Raw genomic sequence first — 22,663 nt, forward strand, 5'->3', positions numbered from 1 at the left:
AATTTAACCAGCTATGCTTTTATAGTACTACTTTCACTATATAATTAAGTCTTCTAATATAATTCTAAGAGATAATGAAATAGTTCTAACTTCATTAGAAAACTATACTCTAATAATTCCATAAAGAAAAGTGTGAAACTTCATGCCCTATTTGTCTCTTGGAAGAAAATAATAAAGTTCCTAAAAATACATCAAATTATGTATGGTTCAATTATTAGATTTTACTATATGAGAAAAATGAAACCTCAAATTCTTAACGTATTCTCCACACAGACTTTAGAGGAATATTGGCAATGCAGGTATTTTTGCAGAATTTTGTTTTGCCACATGAGGCTGTCAAGTTTTGAGGGATCACTGTATCCATCCAACAGATATAAGGGACTTAAGCAAGCAGGTGACAGTTATTAACAGAGTGATGAGCAAAGCTAAAAGCTTCTAATCCAGTATTTTATTTACTTGGTCATACCAATTCAAAACTGCAGATGTGGTTTGCTCCTTTTTCTTTTGGTAAACTGAATGTTGCATTTGGCAGACAAGCATGCATAACAAAAGGAAAAAAGCAAGTCTTGAGGCCATCATGCAAGATTCTCTACTTTATCCAGATTATACAACAGGCTCTAAATTTCATGCCTTATACCAGTATCTGCCTCAACTTCACACTACCATTAAACTATGGAAGACTAAACTCCAGGTGTTCAGCCAGTAAGGGCCAGTATTTTCTTGATATGAATCACTAAAAACTAGAGCATGCTTTAGGTGATTAAAAAAACCCATGAGAAGTTAACTATATTAAGTGCTATGTTGTTTAAAGCACATCAGAATACTATTTTTACTCTTTAAAAGAATAAAAAGTCTCAAAAAGCTGAAGTGAGACAGTGATTACTGTTTACATGAAAATAGTTTTTAAGGCTTAAAAATGTATATGGTATAAAAAGTTAGTGAAACATGTCCTATTTTATGATTAAGGAATCATCTATAATTTTCATTTTTACAATATGTATCCGCTTGAGTACACAGAATATTACATTCTGCTGTCCCACAATACCATTTTAACATCAAACGCTGGTTCAATATTGCTGTCTACAGTGACAAGTGATGAATGAATATACCCGCATCTTTAAATACGAAATCCTCTTTAACTTAGAGAGCAACTAGCACCAACAGCCTTGAACATTTCTTACCTAATTCTACTACTGCAGAAAACAGCTGTATGATGAAAAAAAGCAAGAATCAAAAGCTGGAATGAGACTGCATACCACTAAGCTAATGTGTAATGTATATGCTCACAGGAAAGATCCAAATATTAGCTTGTTAACATTTAGAAAGAACTCTTCCAAGATTTTCATAGTTTGACGTGTTTATTTTAGTTGGATGATCAGACTCAATGAACAAGCTGAAACAGTATTCCTCAGCCCCACAATTGCCTCCCTATGGACTTCTACAACCAAATGTTTAAAATATCAGAAATAGCTGGATATTTGCATGAAGTAGTTCAATAGTTACTTCTTGTTCCATGCTTCCCTTTCTTGTCTTTCACGGATTACTTCCTTTAGGTATGGTTCGAGATAATGGTGATCCTGAAAAAGAAGAGATATATAGAAGAAATATATTTAAACTTACAGCAAGGTCCAGAAACATCTCAAGTCATTCCTACAGACTATTTCTTTCTCATTCCTTCCCAGGTTTGACTAAACACTAACCTATCAAGGGAAAAAAAAAAACAAAACAAAACAAAAAATCCAGCCTTACTTACCCCGAAAAGGTAAACTTTGTATCTGCCAAGTCTGTGATGACAAGTTCTCTACTGCAGCAACTACTAATTCCTAATGCCTCATCAACATTAGCAGGCAAAGTGATGCTTCCAGCTATGCCTTTAGAAACAGTGTTCTTTTTGGCAGATACACAAATACACAAGATCCACTTTAATTAGCTCAAAGTCCAACAATAATACTCCAGATAATCTCTTTTTGAGTTTAACTTCTAAACAGCTCTGTAAACTTGTATTTGATAGAACACCCTAACCATGTTTAACACTTACAAACCAAACTGTTGCTTGAGGAAATATGTGACCAATTATTCAATGCAGCAGTTACCTAAGTATGACCTATGAGACCAAAAGAAACAGCCTCTGCTTATTCAGAGATGCAAAAATACCTTTATACTCTCCTATAATCAAAAGTTTAATGATAAAATTCCTCTCTGCCAGGTAATCTGGAGAAAGCTGAGGTGGACAGTAATGCAAAGTATGTCAACCAATTCATTACCAAAAAATAAAATTTAGTGACATCTGATAAAGTGCAGTTTGTTGTTCTGAAGTACAAGGTGACACTTATTTTAATGCATGATTTCCCTTCATATTATTCTTCCTTGGCACTTTCATGAATAAAAGCTTTGGCCAAGATTTTCTGCAAGATTAAGAAATTAATCAGAAAAGCAGGAGACCTTCTTTAAGAATTCCAAAGCTATTTACATTGTATTTCTTTATCTGACAGCTTAGAAGAAATATTTTGTATGAACACAAACAATGTGCTGTGATTCTGAGCTGCAGCTTAAGTGTCTGTCATCTTGAGAAAAATTTAGTAATTCGTACAGAAAAACAGATTTTTAAACTGCAATCAAAAGTGTTTTCCAGAGGTACTCCGTGAGATACTGACTCATTGACTATAAAGAACATGTAAACATGTCTCCCCAGAGAATGAAAATCCCAACCACCAGTCCTAGCAGTGCCATTTAAGACCTGCACCTTGGAAACACTCCGTGCACATACCTCTTCATACTTCACCCACTGGTCTTTGGGAAGGATCTGATGTTTCAAGCTTAAGTCCAGTGCTCGTTTTATGCGAAATACTCTTTCATTGTACAGATGTTCTGGAAGTCTCTTCAATGCTTCTTTTACATCATCATCTTCATGCAATGTATCATCTCGCATTAACCCTGTACCAAGAAGAATTTACAGTACCACTGAATAATGTATGTTCTTCAGTAAGATTTAGGATTGACACTTGCCCATGTACCATGGGCAAAACACCTCCAGCACAAAATTATGAAGAAAAGCCAAACCAATCCAGGAGAGCCACTAGTTGCTTAGAGAGACTATGCAATCCTAAACACTGACTTTCACAGACTCTATTTACTTTATTCACTCCTTTTCTTAAAGAGGAATAAGGAAAATGGGTACTTAATTCAATGTGTTTAATGCAGAATATACATATACAGAACAAAAACTTCTCTGGATCTAAGGGGTGCATCTAATTTTATATCTCTGTTTAAGATGACTGTCCAGGTAAAGGGTTTTTGAGAACTCTGAATCCATTAGAGTCAGTCAGCCACAGATGAAACTCCCTCAGTACTGAAGAATTTTTCTCTAAACTGCCCTGTTCATAATGACCAGACCTCTGCTGACTATATGAAGCTATGGAGACCTAAAGCTCTATGTTGGTACGCGAGTTCCAAATTAGAAGTTAAATCAGGGAGAAACACACAGTCTTCTCAAAACTAAAAACACTCCCAGGCCTTCTGTGGAACAAAGCATTCTTGAGACTCAATCAATCTTTCTGTAAGGTTCAGTATTAACAAAACAGGACAAAATATTACTTCTGTGGCATTCCAAGATGATTACTACAACATACCTACTGACTTGTGGTTAAAGGTTTTCATCTCATGTGACTGATTTGGCAGTAGTGTTTCAACAAAACAAAAATTTCTTTTGAGACACGTATTCTTAAATTCAGTTTTGTAATTTATTTCAAAGGAACAGGGAGCACTGCTGCTAGTTTAATCACTATATTAAATTTGGTGCTTCTCTAATTTTATACTTGCATTTCCAGAGAAGCAACAGAAGTAAGAATTTCAGCAGACAGGCATTATCAAAGAGGAATTAAGCACTGCATCTTTGGAGGAAGGATCTAAGGTACTTGTATACAGTTTTCTTGTAATTTTTTCCTAACTTCCCCAGGGAAGGTATGTTAACTTCCTTTAAAAAATTTGCTTGTATTGTGGTGAGCAATAAATTGCAGCATCTGAATATTCAGATTCTTGTCATACAAGAACTGTTCTGCCATCTAAATGGTTGAAACAAACTTGGTAACACCTCTGAATAAACTGAAGACAATACCATTAAGGGACCCTCTTCTCCTTAATGAAGCCCTGTACTGACACCTATTCCACCGCTGTGCAGGCCAGAGTGATGCCAGCTGAAGTTATGGTGACACAAAGGGCAGAATAACTATAATCTTCTTTGCACTTTGGATACTTTTGCATAAGTACTGCAGATAGGCTGGCTACTATCAGTGGGAACCTCTCCAGCTAAAAGGGCAGTATTTGGGTTAGAAGACACTGGCCAGTGAAAGTGACTCAGCTGGGAAATGTAAATAATTGAGTTCAACTTCCCCACCTTGGCCTTAGCCGTTATAAGTTAATTCGCTGGAACATGAGCAAACACAGAAATAATGGAAATAACAGAAATAACTGAACCTATTGCCAACTTTTTTTTGCCACAGGAGTAGTAGCTAGTTTTGATCAAAAGGATTTATGCCAACATGTACATATGCCAGCTATGAACCATAACCAGTTTGAGAACTGTTACATTTGCAGTTTTTAAAACTCAATGAAACACTTACCATATTTGTTGAACCCAGCTGCATTGTAATACCACTTGCGAATCGTGTCTAACAGGCGACCACCTCCTGCAACTGAACATGATGATCATCAGTTGCACAGCAAAGTAAAATTTAACATTTACACATTATTGTGGCAGCACACAAATATTTGCTGGCCTCCAAGACATGCAGTAATGCAACATTTGACCATACATGACTTGGCCTCTACTTCTCAGTATCCCATAACTGACACTGAACAGGTAGAAGGACTGCTCATTACATACAGGAGTTTAACCCATTGCACTAAACCTGAATATTGGGCTGCTTTAAAACTTGGAAAAATGTTACCAATTACTCATGAAAGACAGCAACAAGACTCTGTAACACTTACATAAGTCAAACCCACAGTGTCTACATAAAGCAAAACCTTCAGACTTTTCCAACAATTTTTCTAAGTTCCCTGGCTTTCGCTATGTGACTTCAAGCCCAGCATATTATTATACTCTTAACCTTCTGCTCTCCTCTCCAGATACTTGAATGCTATTCCTTTTTCAAGGAGCTGCCAAAATCAGCCACAAAATCCACACTAAAACCTCAAAAAAAAAAAAAAAACAAAAAACAAAAAACAAAAAAAAAACACCAACAAAAAAACCCCAAAACCAAACAAACAAAAAAAAAATTAAAAAATCAGACAAAAAGACAGACCTCCACACCACATACAGCACGTTCACCTTCCTTTAAATGTCGTTTGGGACGGCAGAGGTGCCTTTACACATATCAAATACCTCAACAAGGGATCTAGAGGGCCACGAACGGCACAACACGGGCAATGCAGTGCGGGCGAGCTGTTTTACGTGACTTTTAAGCCATCTGTCTTACCACGTCACCCCCAAAACACCCCAAAGGAGGTAATTAGAGCACTCCCTCAGCAGGTTACTTAGCTACGCCTTCGTCCTTTGGGGCCAGACAAGGAATAACCTTAGACCAACTGCGCGCAGAGTCGATATCCGCGCAGGACAGCGATCCCCGAGGCCTCTCATGAGCAGCCCAAGGCTTCCTCTAGTGCACCCGAGCACTCTCTACGCCCAGAAAGTTCAGCTATCGGAGCCAGGCTCCCTCCGCTGCCACGGGAGGGCCGGCGAGGAGACTCGCCCGGCGACTGTGGAACCGGCACTCGCTGTCCCCGTCAAGGGCACACGGTGCACACCGGCTCCCCCGCTCCCCGTCACGGCCCACCTCGCTGCCCAGCGCGGGCCGGGGCGAGCCCAGCGCCGCAGGCGGGTGGGTGCCAGGGCCAGGCCCGCCCCCAGCGCCCCTGCTGCCCCCTCAGCGCCCCCGCCGCCTCACCAGGGGCCCTCGCCGCCATCTTGACCTCGGCGCGGCGCGCGGCCTCCTGGGTAAGGCGCGGGGCGGGGCGCGCCCGCCAATGCCGGCCCGGCTCCGGCGCCTGCGCTCTGGCGGGAGGGCAGATCCAAGTGACGGGCGAAAACAACAAAAAATTAAAACTAGCTTTGCAAAGCACGATAAGCAAAGCAACAACGGGTCGCGCCAAGAAGCAGAGACCTATCTCCGCTCAGGTATCGCAGCCGGCAGGTAAGCGGCGCTGCCTTCTGAGGCACAGAGCGCTGCATGTGCCCAGCCCTTCCTTGAGGAAGGGACCACTGCCATTTGAAAGAAACAAAATACGGACGTGGGGCGGGGGGGAGCCCAGAAATACGTAGTAGGCAACGCAGTGGGCAATTTCAGTCAGAAAAGTTTGTGGGGTTTTGTTTTTTTTTAATCGTAAAGCCACAAAGTTTTTGTCATGATCCTCAAAAAGTTCTTCGATACCCTCCCCCCTTCCATTTTAGCATTCCATTTAAATGTTTTGCGTCCATTCTCCATCGTGATTCGGGGAAGCTACTTCGGTAGAAGCTTGTGCATTCAACATTTCAAATAAATTGGTTTAGCTCTGGCAGCAATCATTCCTACATTTAAAAATATTAAAGGAATTTAACGCTCAAAGTTTGAGACATTCAAAATATACACGCTCTGTAATGTAATACCTGTTACAATGGTTTGCCACATGGTAATACATAGTAATAAGGCTAGCGGAGCAAATCTGCAAAGTTAACTCCGACATTAGGAACCCACACACTTTCTATTAACATTTTCACTGTAAACATTATTTTTTACAAGACGGTTTGAAGATTACAGTTTCTTATTAGCATTTAATACAGTCAAAAATCCAAGTAAGCATATTGGACTTTGGAGACTATTATTTAACAGGAGGAAATGGGGAAAAGTGCTTAATCAGCACATTTCAGCCACGGTGAAATTTGTTATGCATCTCCACCAAGAACAGTCTATTTAACAGACTATTTCAAGCAATCTTTCCAGGCCAATGGAACAGGAAACGTGAGAAAAAAGACAAAAGAGATCATCTCAGATATATATTACAGACAATGAATGTGGTTTTTCAATGTGTTTCAAGCACTTGTTTTTCAAATTCTTAATTTGGATGAATAAGAATTTATCCAAAGTCATAATCCAGAGATCACTACTATTCTCATTCTTTAAATCTCTTTAATCTTACTTTATTTCCCACCTATTAGTAGAATTCAGCCTTTTGGATTTTATTCTGCTGTGTGCATAAAAATTGCTATTTTTAGCTTCAACAATGAGGTTTTAAAACATTGAGGCTTTTTCATTACATAAGCTTAAATCCAAATTAAAACAGCTGGATTTCAGACTTTATGAACTGTTTTTAATGAAGGAATGGAAGCTTCTAAACAACATTTAGGTAGCTTTTTCGTTTTTCCCAAATACAATGTGAAGCATTTGATAATTCCATATTAACGTGCTTTGTTTAAAGTATTTTCAATACTTCCATGATGCCCAATGTCAGCTGCATTTACTTCAGCTTTTACAACTGACCAGCTCTATCACCTTCATATATATTACAGCCTCTTTTCATATGGTTATATGTGTATTAAAGCCACACAAATTTCATTAGTATGGAAGGGAAAAAAACTGAACACAGGGAAGAGAAAAGTAACTAAAATAAAGTTCTTCTAGATTTCAGGGACAATAAGAGCTTTATTTTCTTTTTATAATTTCCATAAATTCCATTTGCTGTTTTTTTTTTTTTTTTGACATTTCTAACCAGCTTTTAGGATACAAATTTCAGCAGCCAGCTTCACAAGGAAACACCTTTGTAACCTATTGAAAGAATGCCTTTCTGTATGAGGTGCTTCACATATTAATGGTGTGATTCTTTCTACCATACAAAGAAAATAATAACATTATTATTAGCTCAAGTAGGTAAACACAACACTACTTCACCACCACACTACCTTGCTATTCTTATTTTTGGAGAAGAGGGTGAAAGGAGAACATAACAGAAGGGAAGACAGGGAATAAGTCACTAGCCAGTTTTCCAATCTCCCAAAATTTTGCCATTATCAAAAGAAAAAATTAAGAATTTGAATTTACCTTTTTGTTAATGTGCTGCATCATCCACTTTCAATTAAGTTAGTGATTAATTAAAAGGCTTGCATTAGCAATCAACATATTGGCTCAATCCTTCTGAAATACATTTTTAAGTTACTGTAAGTATTAATGTAAGCCTTTAAATCCTACACACTTCATAAAAAATGACTTCTTAAACCAGTAATTAAAAAGTTAGGAGACCTTAAAGGGAAGTAGTTTTACAAAGTATGTTTATTTTGAAACTTAATTCTATAATTTTTTACATGTGTTACTAATCAAAGTGTTTTTAAGAAATTTTCAAAGTCCTGCATAGATGCTTTGGCAATCTCTGTACAAAACACCTCATCAGGCAAGGATACCAGCTGATCCAGGGAGATGTAGCTGGGTTGTGCTGGGTCATACTGGGCTCTTCCCAAGAATGCAAGAAACATATGCCTCTCTCTGATTCGTAATAGCTTTGAGTTGAAAACCTAAGAAAGAAAAAAGGGAAGAATTCTTTAGCTTGTTTAAATTTCAGACCCTGAGGCATCGAAAATAAGAGCCTTTTTTTAGACAAACTGAAGATCTAGGAAGCAAACAAATAATATGCTTATTTTCATTTAATTTATGTCAAACACCAGGTAGGTTACATTTACATATAAATTATGTAAACTCTAAAATACTTCAATACAATATGCTGACATACACAACAAAAAACTGGGAGTGATACAAAAACCCTAATGTGCTTGAGAATTGTTTCGATACAAGAACAATATTACTTTGGTGTAATCACAGCCAAGAAAGTGGAGATATTCAGTAACAGGGAGCACCTTCCCTGTAGCATCAGACAGACTCAAATGACACTGTTACAAGGAAGAAATGAAGAGGTAACCACATGGCATAATGCAAACAACAAACTGGCGCAGTGGCAAGGGCAAAGGTGAGTGGATGTGACTCCTGTCATCATAACATGGCCAAAAGGCACAGTGGTGGTTCAAATCAACCATTTGTCTTCTACTGTATATCAATGCCTACCTTTGAAGATACCTGCCACAAAAACAAAACAAAACAAAAAAACAAAAACAAAACAAAACAAAAAGTCTAGACAGTCAAAGATGAGAACAATGGTAGGGGAAACACAAAAGAAATCAGCAGAACATTTAAAAAGAGAGGGAAGTGGGGAAGATGAGATGCACAGTTAAGTTGTAAAAGCAAAGATGTAAGTTCATTCCTGAGAAGTAAAACTGAATAGAAAGAGATGCTGATAGAGGAGATAATGATGAAAATATGAATGCTACAGGAAGCAGAGATTTTACTAAAAAAGAGACTCCATTGAAAGAAGCAGAGCTTCATGAGGATGCAAACTAATTTGAACAAGGAGGGAAAAACAAAACTACTGTTCCTCCTCTGCCTTCCTTGAATTTTAAGAGGCAGTCAAAATACAGGAGAAAATAAAAACACTTAACTACCACTTATGGAGATAGCTGACAGAATGGTTACAAGAGCAACTGTAACATCAGAGAGAATTTAACAAAAAAAAAAACCTGTATACTTCCTATTTTCAACATTACTGTCAATCAGGATAAAAGTGAGTACAGATGGAGATAAATATGCATTTGTGAAGGCACAAGTTAAAGGCCCAACCATATATAGACCGATGTGCACTACCAGTATCCTGGAATTCACAGTTTGAGGGTGAAAGGGAAGAACAGGAAAGAGAAGGAAAGACTGTGCCAAGAACAAGGAACAGAGGAAATTCTCCACTTACCCTACCAAACAAAGAGAAGAAAAATAGTGAGGTCAACCACCATAAAGCCAACAATAAGACAACTGAGAAGAAGTGAGCAAACTTGCAGTCACTTACAGATAAAGGAGGACAAAGTGACACAGATGAGCATTAAGAGCAAGCATCCTTGTTAAGTAAAGACAGATTAAAAGCAAGATAATAAAAATCCTGAGTAGTTTTATTTCCCCGTGCAATTTTGGCTTTCTAGCCACTTAGATTCTCTACTAGACTTGCTTTAGAAAGAAAATTTTACTGCAATTCAGAAGCTGTAATTTCTGCTTTCATTTTTACCTTGTAAGAAGATAGTGCAAATGCATGTAGGCATTGAATGAAGTGACTAACACTTTCAGCTTTTAATTTGTGAGGAAACAGCAGTAATGAGGAGGTAGGAAAAAAACCCCAAAACAGTAATCAAGAAATTAATCTATGTTCAATCCCATGGTATTTTAGCAATTACTGCAGCAATAAGAAGACCAATGATAATCTGACTGTCTAATGGACATAACTTCTCTTACCTTTACACTGTATTTTCAGATCCTAAAATTTCTAAAGCTTATTTTTTAAGTAGACAAACCTGAAAGAAATGCTCATATTTATATATATAATGTTATCTAATGAACAAATCTTCTGCATAATCTGTCTTCTCTTGTGTATCTTAGGTAAGATTTCAAGACAAGCAAATCCCTAAGGAGGCAGTAATCTCTCTTGCATGAACACAGAAGAGACGAGCATGACTACCTCTGTTGAAAACCTTAAATATCACAAGACTGTGGGCAGTGATGTCACATGTGCTAAGGGAAAATAAGCAGCAGTTCCATATGGAAATCTTCAATAGTTTCTGGATTGCTAATAAAAGTTATCCCAATTACAGTAAAAGCCACAGGCTAGCTAAGAATACACTTATGTTCTGTATATAAGCTCCACCTTCGGCACATTAGTGAAGTGGCTGTGACAAGAGCACCTACAATTTATTCCCAGATTAAGAGCTCACCTGAGGAAAGCGAGTAAGCATGTGGTGGGGAATGCCCATTATGTTGTGTAAGTAGTCAAATGTCTGTTTGAGTCTCTTTTTACTTGCAGTTAAAATCTTGGGAGTTTTACACACTATCTGTTGAATTTCATTACGTTGAAAACCAAGTTCAATTTGACAAACCTGAAAAAGAGCACAATTTTATCTTTGCAAGTTAGCTACAGAAAACTTAGCTTATTTTAATGTGACACTGAAATAAACTAATGCAACATTCTTTTATCCTTTTTCACACAGCAACAAGAATGCAAACCACAAAAATATCTGCCACTTCAGTTCTTCTCAAGTCAGACAATGCAAATTATTTATTCTTCTAGATTAAAGTGTAATTTGTTTATAGAATATCCCCAAAATAAAGATAACATCGATGAATGTTATGTATTTTCCAGTTTGTCTGAGATATGAACAAAAAACCCACATCACCATATGTATGGCAGTTAAAAGCATAAAAATTCTCCACTAAGAATCCTTTATCATTTTCAATACCAAGCCGTCAAGAGACTTTCTTCCTGTGGAGCTGTTGAGCTCTGTAAAACACAGCAATCAAACAGCTAGTGCCTACTTTTGCTAATGGATCCAAGCTACATTTTTATAATAGAGAGTATAATTTCTGTAGTCTTCAACTTAAGACTGCTGAACCTAAAAGAGATGTGTAGAATGTGTAGTGTATTCGATTTATTCTACAGTTCAATAAAGTCTAAAGTAAGATGTCTTTTTCAGAGACTGCCTTGACTTCAATTATGATTTCCCAAAAGGAAAACAAAACACATTTTTTCAATAAAGTCATGAGCACTCCTCCCAAAGTGCAGAATGACAAGCAATTCATTGAGTTGTTGAGAAAGAATTCAGCATACAAGAGTGTCTGTTAACTCAGTCATTTCTTCTATCCTCCAGTGACACTTACAAGCAGCTTGTTTTCAGTCATGAAGTGGGTGTGCTTGCCAGTTAACATAACCAGACTTTCGTGTCAAACTAAGGTACTTCAATTGGCAAGAAGGTGGTGGTTTTGTTTGCCCAATTTGATGTGCCAAGACTGCAGCTCTTTTCCAGAACTGCTTGTCAAATATGAAGAGAAGGGCTTAGAATGTGGGTTTTGAACTTACCTTAGGACTTCCAAATCATTATAGGGAACTGTTTCTAGAGGCAACTATAATCAGGTCTTTCAACTCCTCATTTTAGGTTTTCTGCTTTATAAATACTTGTGCACCACCCAAAATACCAATCAACTAAGACAGCATTCAAGTATGAAAATAAGTGTTAGCACATGAGTGGTATCTTCCATGGACCTGAGTTGGCAGGCCTAACTTTCCTGCATCAGGATACACAACTGGCATTAAGACTCCATGTTAAATCACTGCAGATATAAAGCTGGGCCCACTGTAGAGGTAATTGTGGCAAAAATCTTGAGCTTTTATCTTCTGCTCTGTGACATGGAACAGCTCCCTCGACATGATCAGTGAGCTCAAGTGTAGGTTGCTTGGACTGCACTCAGTCTGACAGCAAACGTGTTTAATATTCAATAACTCTCTAGGCCACACATGCTAACATCCTTACTGTATAAGCCTCAGCAACACTCAAAGAAGTATGTATTATTCCCACAACAGGCAGTGGTAATGAAAGTTTTGACAGGTTTTACCCTGTGAATGAATCTCTAGTTGTGCTTGATTAAACCCTCAGAGGATGGACTTCAGCACATGTAGTACATGATTGGTTATCTTACAACAACCAAGATCAGCTACTGTACTTGTTCCTAAATAACAGTCCGTTCAGAATGAGGGATACAACCTGATCACTTCTGAACTGCTGGTACGTGATTTCACTTTCCAAGTACTGTCCTCCCACCACCAGTTTAGGACATACAGGTCTGAACACAGACTCTGAATCCAACCTCCTGAAAAGCTTGAGCTTTTAAGAATTAGAAGATTCCAACAGTGAGGACCTAATAATCCTTCCTTCCTTTCCCTCTCTCACACATTTTAAAAATAGAGGTGCTATGTTGTATTTCTTGGTAGATAAACAAGATAGTCACATAGAACTAAAGATCTTAAAAACACATTCATTATAATAATGGCTCCCTAGCCTGTGGAAACAATGTGTGTTAAAAAGAAAGCACTATTAATTAGAACAGTCTGCTACTTTCCAGTCTCCTCCCTTACCACACACACATTTCAGATTGCAAGATTTCTAGTGTTTAATAGTTTCAGAACAGTGAGTCTGTCTGAAAATTATACATTTTGATTTATAGTTATTTGTTATAGGATAGTGGAATTTCACAAATTGTTACACTACATCATGCTGTTTGGCCTCGATGGCTTTACAGCACAGTAATTAAAGCAATACAGTTACATTTTCAAAAGGGAAAGGAATCCCCATGGGTTTGAAGTTATTTACCCAATATGTGTTAATAATGACCATCTGCTATCAGACAATAGGTGTCAAATGCACATTTTGGCAGGCTAGTTACCTGCCAGGAGAAAAATAATCAACTGCACATTTTTTGCTCCTAAATACTCACAGACAATCCAAGTTAGCAAAAAAACATAATAATTAAGGGGCAGAGGGGAAAGACTGACTTTTCTATTCATTAAAAAATGGGTAAAAATGTATGTCATCATATAGCAACTTTTGGCAGGAAGGCCATCAGAGTAGAAGACAGAACAAGGTAACACTCCATGCATTGAATAAGCTTGCACACTATAGAGGAAAATACATTGTTTAACAGTTATTTTATATCACCACTAAAATGATATCATTAAATTCTTTTTGTGCACAATCCCCTATAGGAATTTTATCTTCTGACAACTCTTAAACTATACTTAATACACTTTTAGTATCTATTAATAAACTCACCTGAAGATTTTCTTTTACAGGCTCTATTTTGCCAGTCAGTAGCCTTGGAAGACGAATTACGAGATCCTTTGTCTATAATCAGAAAAACCACATAAATTAAAGAGTTTTACTGAAGGCTTCTTTACTTATCTGTGAAAGAAAGACCCTATATAAACTATTTTTTACATTTAATTTTGTATTTCATTTTATCTCTAGACCAAAGATAAATTTGCATGAAACAGCAGTATGTTAAGATGCAAAACATTGCTCAAATATGTTCTTTTGGAAAACAAAAAAAATAATAAAACTGTAAAGCAGACAGGAAGAGGGAGCAAAAGCACACATCAAAAGGAGAAAGTATGCTCAAGTGCCCAATTTCTCTCAGCCCTGAAGTTGTTTCTTCCCATGTTTTTAGAAAAAGTTAACAACACACTACCCAATGGAGGCTATAAAAGGATTTTTCATTGGGAGTGGAGCTCACTTCTGAATCTGATTAGACAACAGTGTAACAGCACAAGAAATTACTCCACATTCCCTGAAGCGTCTGATTACTTCTAATCCATCCTGAGTACAAGGTGGTGACTAAACCTTTTTCCGAGGAGATGTCTCACCTCAAATATGGAAAGGCCAGCAACAGGGCACTGTAGCAGCTATGACTGTTCAGATAATAGAAGAATCCCAGATTCCACTTGGAATTTGGCATTCATTGCAATCCGCACCTACTGCTGGACACAACTAACACTGCCCACTTACTCCAGGCAAGTCTAGTTACTACCTGCCCTAAAGATCCCAAAGCATGGTGCTGAATACCCCACTAAGCACATAATGTGGTATGCACCCATGAGCAAACACAGAGGTCACTCTTGGTGAGCTGAGCATATGATTTAGCATTTATCTTGATAAGATATTCACAGATTAGACTATTTTTAAAATTATTTCAGTATGTTGCAGTATCTTAAAGAGATGAAGAGCACCAAATAGTTTTCCACAAGTTTAAGGAGTTGCTTGCTGGTCCAGTAATTAATTCAGTCCTCAGACCCTCCTGAAAGAATAGAACTGGACATACACATGCTTATTTGATAATAATCTGTAGCAGATCATCTTCAGAAACTGCACTTCAGGTCCTCTGAATCTTAGGTGTCCGTATCACTTCCATAGACAGCTAAAACCATGTTACCCTCCTGTAACCCTCTAGTGGCATTACTGATGACAACACAAGGTTTGCTGATAACCTCCAAACACTTGGAGTATTCATATTGCAAGACCTTACAACTGTCACTAACAAAATATCTAAAGTCTTTACCTTTTTTACACTGAGACCAAGTTCATTTTTGAAGAAACCCAGTCTGTTATCCAGTCTTTCCACTGAAAACAACAGCAAATATGGAGCTCTTGAGACCATCTGAGCAATTTCTGACTTACCAAATTTTTTTGATTTTAGGTAAGCCACTCTAGAAAGAGAACAAAAACAAAATAAAATCCAGTGATGAAAATTATATTGCCTCCATTTATTCAGTGATCACTTAAATTCCTCAGTGGTATCTTATACATGGACAGATGTTCTAGCATTAACATGCAACCCTGCCAAAAATAATTAGAGTGAAATCTGCAGTTATCGTAAAAGCAAAATACCCTCCCTTCCAATTAATTAGAAGTAAAATAAACCTCAGAGCAGAATGTCAATACTGAAGACAGATTTTAATTCCTTCCAGCTGTACTTAAGCAGATACCTATGTTAACCTAGAGTTAACTACCAGTCTGTCTCCTAGATTGCAAACAAATTAATAGGGTAGGGACAAGAAGATATATACAGCATTTTGCTATTTTAATGAATTCCATTTCTACTGCTGAAAGAATGGAGTACTACACCTCATACATTCCCGTTTTGCCAATAGCATTGGAGAAGAAATATCATATAATGATGCTGTGTGTAGAGATACTGTCGAAAAAGACATTTCTGCATCAGCTGAAGTTGCGTTTGCCACAAATAGGTCCCTATTTTCAGTCACTGGTCTAACAAGTGAGTAACAAACATCTGGTTGTCAGAAAGCAAGAGGAGTTGACTAAAGTTTTGATATTTAACAGAGCTTGCTTGCTTTCTTTCCAAGTCAAAGCTTTTTCCAAACTGTTGATTTCAGTGAAAGTGAAATGCTATTTCAAGTACCCCTTGCAGTAGATGATTACCACAGCTCTCAGAAAAAAAGCCTTGAAGAGGGGAAATACAGCACACAAAGTAAAGACGCACAACTAACCCACATACTACCATATACTAAACAACTAAACTACAATTTGGAGACACTTCCTCTGGTTATAGGTGAGAGTAATTGCAGTATGAGAAGTATTTGCAGTCAGATCAACTTAGAGCATACAAGAATTGGTTTATCTGGTAGTAATTAGGATACTAAATGAGTTGCAGAATATTCTGCAGAAACAGATATTCAGCAAAAAACAGGCTTTCTGCTAAACCATGTCTCGTGGAGAGAAAGAAAATAAAATTACCTCCCAGTCACTACAACTTCCCTCTTTCCACAAATCCTCAGAAATTAAATTATTAGAAGCCAAAAACTCCCAGATGGAAGATATAAAAACAAGCTCTAGAGGACCAATTCCTAACTGAGCAGGCACCTCAACACAGAAGGTAGCAGGACCCTAGGCTCCAGACAATAACAATGGAACTGGCACAGCTTCCAAGCATCTCAGAAACAGCTAAATGAACAGATTAAAAATAAAATCTTTTGGCTGTCCTGACTCCACTACTTTTCTGTTAACAACTCATTAAGAGTCACACTTGAAGCATTTCTTCCTGGAAAGGCAAGAAACCTAAAAGAGGGATGGCAAGATTGTAGTAACCTGACTGTAGAAACTAGAATATTAAAGGAACACAACTATTCAACCTGGCCAAAGTTTGAGATACATCTGTGAGTGCTGGCACTGAGGTTAGCCCTCGTTCCACTACAGGGCTCAGCAGTTCTATGTAGCATGTTAACAGTTTTAAGTCATCATTAACACCAGCATAAAACAAAGCATCTGGTGCAGCTGCAGTACAGAGACTGATTTGCAACTGTCAGAATTGTTAGGAATTATGGAATGTTTTGACTTTTACAGTGTTTATCTGAAGTCAAATGCCAAACCTATTGAAATTTGTGTTTTGTTTCCTGGCAACATGGAATCCATAGCAATAAAACATTCCAGAGTGATGTAACCAATACCACGTCCATCTGCACCGAACTGTTTATGCAAAGGTGATACTCAGCTTTCAAAAGACAGCTATTTGAGACACATTCACTTCACAGCCTTTATAGCACACTTACTTACTTTAAAGCTTGCAGGAAATCATTCACCAGTATCAAACGTACAGAAGAATCATACTGCAGAAAATTAAGAAGAAATCTGATTGCTTTGTTTAGCCCCTACTTCACTAACCAGCCAGTGCCACAGGCACTGAAAATAAAATCTGACTTCATGGAAGAGTTAGGATATTTATCACAGAAAACCCCCAAACCTCTCTTCAGAAGAGCATAAGCAGTCTGATTTCTAGACTCAAAACTACTGCTGGAAAATGACACAGGGTATTTTTTTAGATATTGTTTCTGAAAGGCCACTTATTGAACAAAAGATTAGAAGAACAGAGGGGAAAGAAGTTAGGTCTATGTTATACAAGAGTCTACTCATGTGCCTGTTTCTAAATATCTGTACTTTCAGATTTCTGTTTCAGATAGAAATGCTACTACATGCAAGAGCTAAGGCGACAGACTTTTTCTCTGGAGTACTGGGAAGTTTTGAGTTCATTAAACATGCACATACATACAGACGAGTTGTTCTGAAAAAAATATTGAATTAGGAATAATATTATAAATTAAAGTTCATTTTAAAGGTTGAAGAACAATTTAGGGCCATACAAGTGTGAACGAACACACACACACAAATTAATTCACTGTAGTGTTGTGTTCAGGTTCAGCTGGACAACAGAAAAGAAGTCACCAAAACCTCCTGCTGCTATTAGATGTCAACACAGAAGAGATCTAGTCTGCTTCTTTGACTGCAGAATTCATGAGGTTTCAAATTGTGACTGAAGAGTTTAATGTTGTTCTACAAATTTATTTAAAGCCTCAGGGATGCCATTTTGGAAAGAAAGATGACACGAGTAAAGCAAGTGGCCTAAGGTGGCAAGCTGCTTCCTTTGTGGCAGAGAGACAGGGATGGGCAGTAAAATTTGTTACTAGCCAGTTTTCAGGTAGATGAAGGTGTTGACTTATGATACCATCACATGTTATTGCCAACAGATGGGGAGGCACAAGAATACGGAGCTAGGGGATGAGTAGAGAAATGAGGCAGCAGGCAGCACAGGTTCCTTCAGACAAGGTTAAGCCAACCAGGAAACCAGATCTTCAAGCCAAAGGGCTTAACACCCTGCTACTATTTGAAAGGCTTACCTGGTTTCTAAAGCTTCCAGATCTTCACCAAGGATGTATGGATTTTTGGTCAGGAATGGTCCCAGTTGATTGTCTTCTATACCCACATCCTTAAGAAACAGAAGTATTTTTTTTACATCTTTTTCAAAGTCCAAGGTCAGTAAGAGCTGACCTGCCTTTTGACGTTTCTCCACTTGGGATAAGTCAACTCCTACAACAAACAAAATCAGAAGTTGTTTTAATTAAACACAGACCTTGCTTTCTGTAAATGTTTCCCAAAGGCATGCTGGAATTTATAGGACTACTCAATGTTTTGCACTGATTTTGCATACTTTAATTACTCAACACAGCAAGGCTACACCACCTTGTATATTGTGGAAAGACTCCAGATAAAATAAGCAGTCATTTTAGAAGCTTTTGCTGAGTTTATTTTTTGAAGAAAGACATTTGCAGTGAATCCTGCATGGGCCACATTTAGAGACCTGCTCTTGTTTCAAGTATGTGTGCATGAAATTCCCAAATCTGTTATAAAAGGGGAGATGACAATTTTGCAGTGAAGTGACTTTGTATACTGACTCACACATGACCATTTCTTACTACATGGGGACAGATTCTCAAATATTAATTTCTCCAACCTCTTTCTAGTCTTCCTTGCACGTTTGAGAAACAAGGTAGTGAGAAAGCTGGAACTTTCGTATCTCTGTAGTCAGCGTTTTTTGATGAGAAGGAAGGTTCTCATCAATCCCTTCCCTCTTGCCTCTCCAGTGTGCTGTGCCTCACTCCTAAGATTATGCATAGCAACCATCCTCTTTCCTTCCTTCCAAGGATGGAGAGCTGCACATTGTTTTGCAGCAAATTAAAGCATCCTTAACCAGCCCAAAAGAAGAAAGACCAATTAAGTTAAACAGTGATCCCCACCTTGTGAAGCTGTGGATGCTTCCTTCTAACATCCACAGCACTAAGGGACTAACACCAGCCAGCTTTGTTTTCCAGTAGTACGTCATTGCTAGTGACACAGTCCCCTCTTTTTATCCATTTACCCTGGATAACATTCTGCAGCTTTTTACCATTGGTCACTGCTCCCATTTTCAAGTCTACAAGGTAACCAGTAAGAGCAAAGCAGAAATTACAGGATCTCCAAAGCTCCTGCCACAGGCAGAGCACACAAACAAAATCACACATACCTAGGTGGACAAGTTTCGCAAGGGTTTCTGAGTGATCAACATAATCTCGGAGCGTGGAAGACTGAATGGGGAGAAGCGGTTCTGCAATGATCTGTGCAGCTTCTTCCTCAGAAATCACTTCCAAAGCAGATGAAGGTGGGATGTCATCCCAGTCTGAGAAACAAATATAGAAGACCCAAATGCATTTTGTGAAAGACAAAGCTGCTGCCACCAAACACTATACAGATCTCTTAAAATCCTTTCAAAATGCAGGAACACTGTGCCGTGTGATAAACATCCAAACTAATATTTGAAAACATAAAAACATAAGACTCTGCTCCCAGTTTTTGCCTCTGTTCCATCTCCTTATCACTGCCCATCAACTTTTACTCATATGGCCAAATCTGAGAGTAGTACCCAGCAAGCCAGCCTTCGGTCCGCTGCCTAGACCACTGCAGACAACAGATCATATCACTCCCTGGAAAAGGATTGTCTTTCATGTCTTCACAAATGCATTCTTGCCTGATCACAGCCAGATAAAAGGCTACTGCAAAGATTATTTTTCATAACCTGACCAGCTCACTATTTTGTGACTGTCCTGAATATGATGCCTGAAATGCAGCTGTTTTAGCTTTTAATGTATTTCATAGCAACTCCAGCCAAGCTATTATGTCTTATCCATTACAGAAAGGCAGCTGACTGCCACTATCTCTAATAGCAAAAGGAATAACTTCCTACTCACTAAGGTTTCAAAGGGAACACCATTATGCTTGTTTCCCCTTAAGTGTTCCAAGTCACAGAACACAGTGTATTTAAACAACAAATTCTCTAAACAGATCTATTTTTCCATTGATAGGAGCTCACAGCAGCAAGATTAAGATTGCTGTTTGCAGGCTAGCTGCTAGCATCCACATCAATCATCAGTTTGATTACTGATCAGATGCCCTGACTATAAACTCTTCAGGAAGAGGATTTTTGGTGCTCTATACCTTTGTATAATGGCTTCTGAGAGATCAGGGTAATACTCTTCCAAGTCAAGAAACAAAGGCACACCAGAAGTCTACTACTAGTGATTAGTAGTAACTCTACTACTACTAAGTAATTAGGATGTGCCTAATGCTCCAGGAAGAGTTGCACAGACTAGCTTGATAGCTGTTGAAGGTCTTGTCTTTTTCTCATAGTGTCAGAAACAAAAGCACAGTCAGATGTTTTCTGCAACATTTACACATTGAACAGGAACTCTCTAGGAATATCAAGTGGTTTTATTCAACTTGCTGAGGACCAAACCAATACACATTAAAGTCCATTCCATACGCATGCATGTCTTTTATTGCCACTTTAAGGTCCTTACACTTCCTATTGGGAATCATACTTCTAGTTACCAAAACCCCCCAGAATTATCAATTATGTTTATTCCATTACATAGACTGACAACTGGGCGAAATGCTACACATGCACACGTTCTCCAGCCAGTCTGCCGGCAGATAAAAATCTGGCATGTGGATAAACTGCATCGCAGGTGCAGCCACATACCAGCTGGCTGACCCATCACTTTGGTGCAGCACTGTTTCACAACTAAGCACATAGATCTCTGTTGCAGGTCTGAGCCACCCCAAATAATAAGCTCCGTATAATCCAGGCTAGCTGGGCTCAAAGCAGAATCTGAACATACAAGGCTGCTTAGTAACTCAGAGCAAGTTCCCTCAACACACCCAAAGTAATTTAAAAGGACGGAAATATCATAATCCTTGTTTAGATGTAAAAGTAGGGGAAAAAAGTGAGTAAATTTCCTCAGGGTAACAACACCAAGGCGCCGCTGTATTTATCTCCTTTCGTGTCCTGTCCTCAGCAGACAGCTGGGCGAGCATTTCTCAGCAGAGCAGCGCTAAAGGAGGCTTCACACCACTGCCTCCTGTTGGTCCTTCTTGATCCCTTAAACGGCCGTGGAGCGTGAGCTGCTTCAGGCGTGCAATCCCCCAGCCTTGCTCAAAATAAAAACAAAAACAAAAAAACCAAACACCATCCCCCCCTCAAAAAAAAAAAAAAAACAAACCCCACAACCAAACCAACAACAAAAAAAAAACCAAAACAAAACAAAAAAAAACAAAACAAAAAAAAAACAACAAAAAAAACCCCACAAACAAACAAAAACCCTCACAGAAACAAACACCCAAAAAACCCCAAACCAGAATCTTTTAGTTTGTACTACCACATCTATGAGGGAAAGGCAAACGCTCAGCAGATGCAGGTAGGGTTATGAAAATTCCTTTACACAGCAGCTCCAGACCTACATTTCTACCCAAATATACTTTCATCTCACTTTAAAGATATTCTTTGCATGCTACATCAACTGTAACTATTTGAACTAACTATGCAGATAATCAGAAGTCAGGAACTCCAGATACGTATTTTAGGCAAACAGGGCAAAGGAGAACCCAGCTGAGGTTAAACTGCAGCATACTGAAAACATAATTTGAGGATTCGGGAGAAATGGTATCCCTTAAAGCCTCTTACCTTCGTCCAGTATTTTTGCATTCAGATCAGGTAATATTTCTGTTTGTGCTTGTCCCTGTTGTACTGAAGGCAAGTTACTTTCGGGAGAAGAGAAGAATCCATCCTTGGCGCTGTCGGGCGGGGAACAGCTTCCTACAGACACCTGCCTGTATGCCGGCAGTCTGCCCAGAACAACCTCCCTTCCAGCGGGCAGCACGGCCACACGGGCAAACTCACGGCAGGCCCGTGCGGGGCAGCCGCCACTCCGCAGCCTCCGAGGAAGCTCAGCAGCACGGGCCGTGCTCAGCAGGCAACCCCAGCGGGAGACGTGCCGAGCCCACACAGCCATCATCCACCTCAGCACAGCGGAGCATCCTACAGGCAGAAAAAGGCTGCGGAGTGACACAGGCGCTGCCTGCCTCGCCGCAGAGCCGGCAGCGTGAATCGCCGGGCGTTACAGCAACCCCTCTACAAAGCACCACCTAGCTGCCTTAAGGCTTTAAACGCGCGACAAACGGAGGAGCCGGGTCTGAGGCCACCGCCCGCCGCCCTCTACGACAGCCGTTCCCTTGGGAGCACGGGGGAAACCCAGCCAGGACCTAAACCCTCCCAGGGGGACGGGGCCCTCTGCGTAAAGCCGCCACCGCACACTCTCCACAGGGCGGGGAGGCTGAGTCGGGCCGCGCCCGCCGCCCTCCCCTCGCAGGGCTCCCCACGCCGGCGGCCGCTGCGTGCAGCCTGCGGGAGAAGGAGCAGTGCAGCCTGCAGGAGAAGGGGCAGTACTGCCCGGCCCGGGAACAGCGGGACCCACCCGCGCCTCACCTGCGTCGCACGGCGCGGCACGGCCCGGCCCGGCCCACGTGTGCGCCCCGCTCTCCGGCCCGGCCCGGGCGAGACCACTCTGG

The 22,663-nt window shown here is 39.4% G+C and overlaps 2 protein-coding genes across 3 annotated transcripts; both read right to left on the reverse strand.

Moving 5' to 3' along the window:
• Positions 1–1,339: 1,339 nt before the first annotated feature.
• On the reverse strand, positions 1,340–5,857 carry LOC128805524 (cytochrome b-c1 complex subunit 7). Of its 2 annotated transcripts, none has more exons than XM_053974293.1 (4): positions 5,835–5,857; positions 4,620–4,691; positions 2,768–2,934; positions 1,340–1,577 (listed from the first exon to the last, which is right to left on the reverse strand). In XM_053974293.1, exons 3-4 carry the CDS (start codon positions 2,927–2,929, stop codon positions 1,500–1,502), a joined length of 240 nt encoding a protein of 79 aa, XP_053830268.1. In that variant the 5' UTR covers positions 2,930–2,934; positions 4,620–4,691; positions 5,835–5,857; the 3' UTR covers positions 1,340–1,499. The 2 variants fall into 2 exon arrangements, with proteins under 2 accessions (XP_053830268.1, XP_053830262.1); XM_053974287.1 differs by lacking the exon at positions 5,835–5,857 and adding an exon at positions 5,330–5,715.
• Positions 5,858–6,780: 923 nt separating this feature from the next.
• Positions 6,781–22,657, reverse strand: MTERF3 (mitochondrial transcription termination factor 3). The gene is made up of 8 exons (XM_053974279.1): positions 22,581–22,657; positions 21,780–22,133; positions 19,287–19,439; positions 18,124–18,313; positions 14,994–15,141; positions 13,712–13,783; positions 10,826–10,987; positions 6,781–8,539 (listed from the first exon to the last, which is right to left on the reverse strand). The coding sequence occupies exons 2-8, from the start codon at positions 22,108–22,110 to the stop codon at positions 8,345–8,347; spliced, it is 1,251 nt and encodes a 416-aa protein (XP_053830254.1). The 5' UTR covers positions 22,111–22,133; positions 22,581–22,657; the 3' UTR covers positions 6,781–8,344.
• Between the last annotated feature and the right edge of the window lie 6 nt (positions 22,658–22,663).

This window comes from Vidua macroura, chromosome 1 (genome assembly GCF_024509145.1).
Source record: "Vidua macroura isolate BioBank_ID:100142 chromosome 1, ASM2450914v1, whole genome shotgun sequence".
NCBI classification, from domain to species: Eukaryota; Metazoa; Chordata; class Aves; order Passeriformes; family Viduidae; genus Vidua; species Vidua macroura.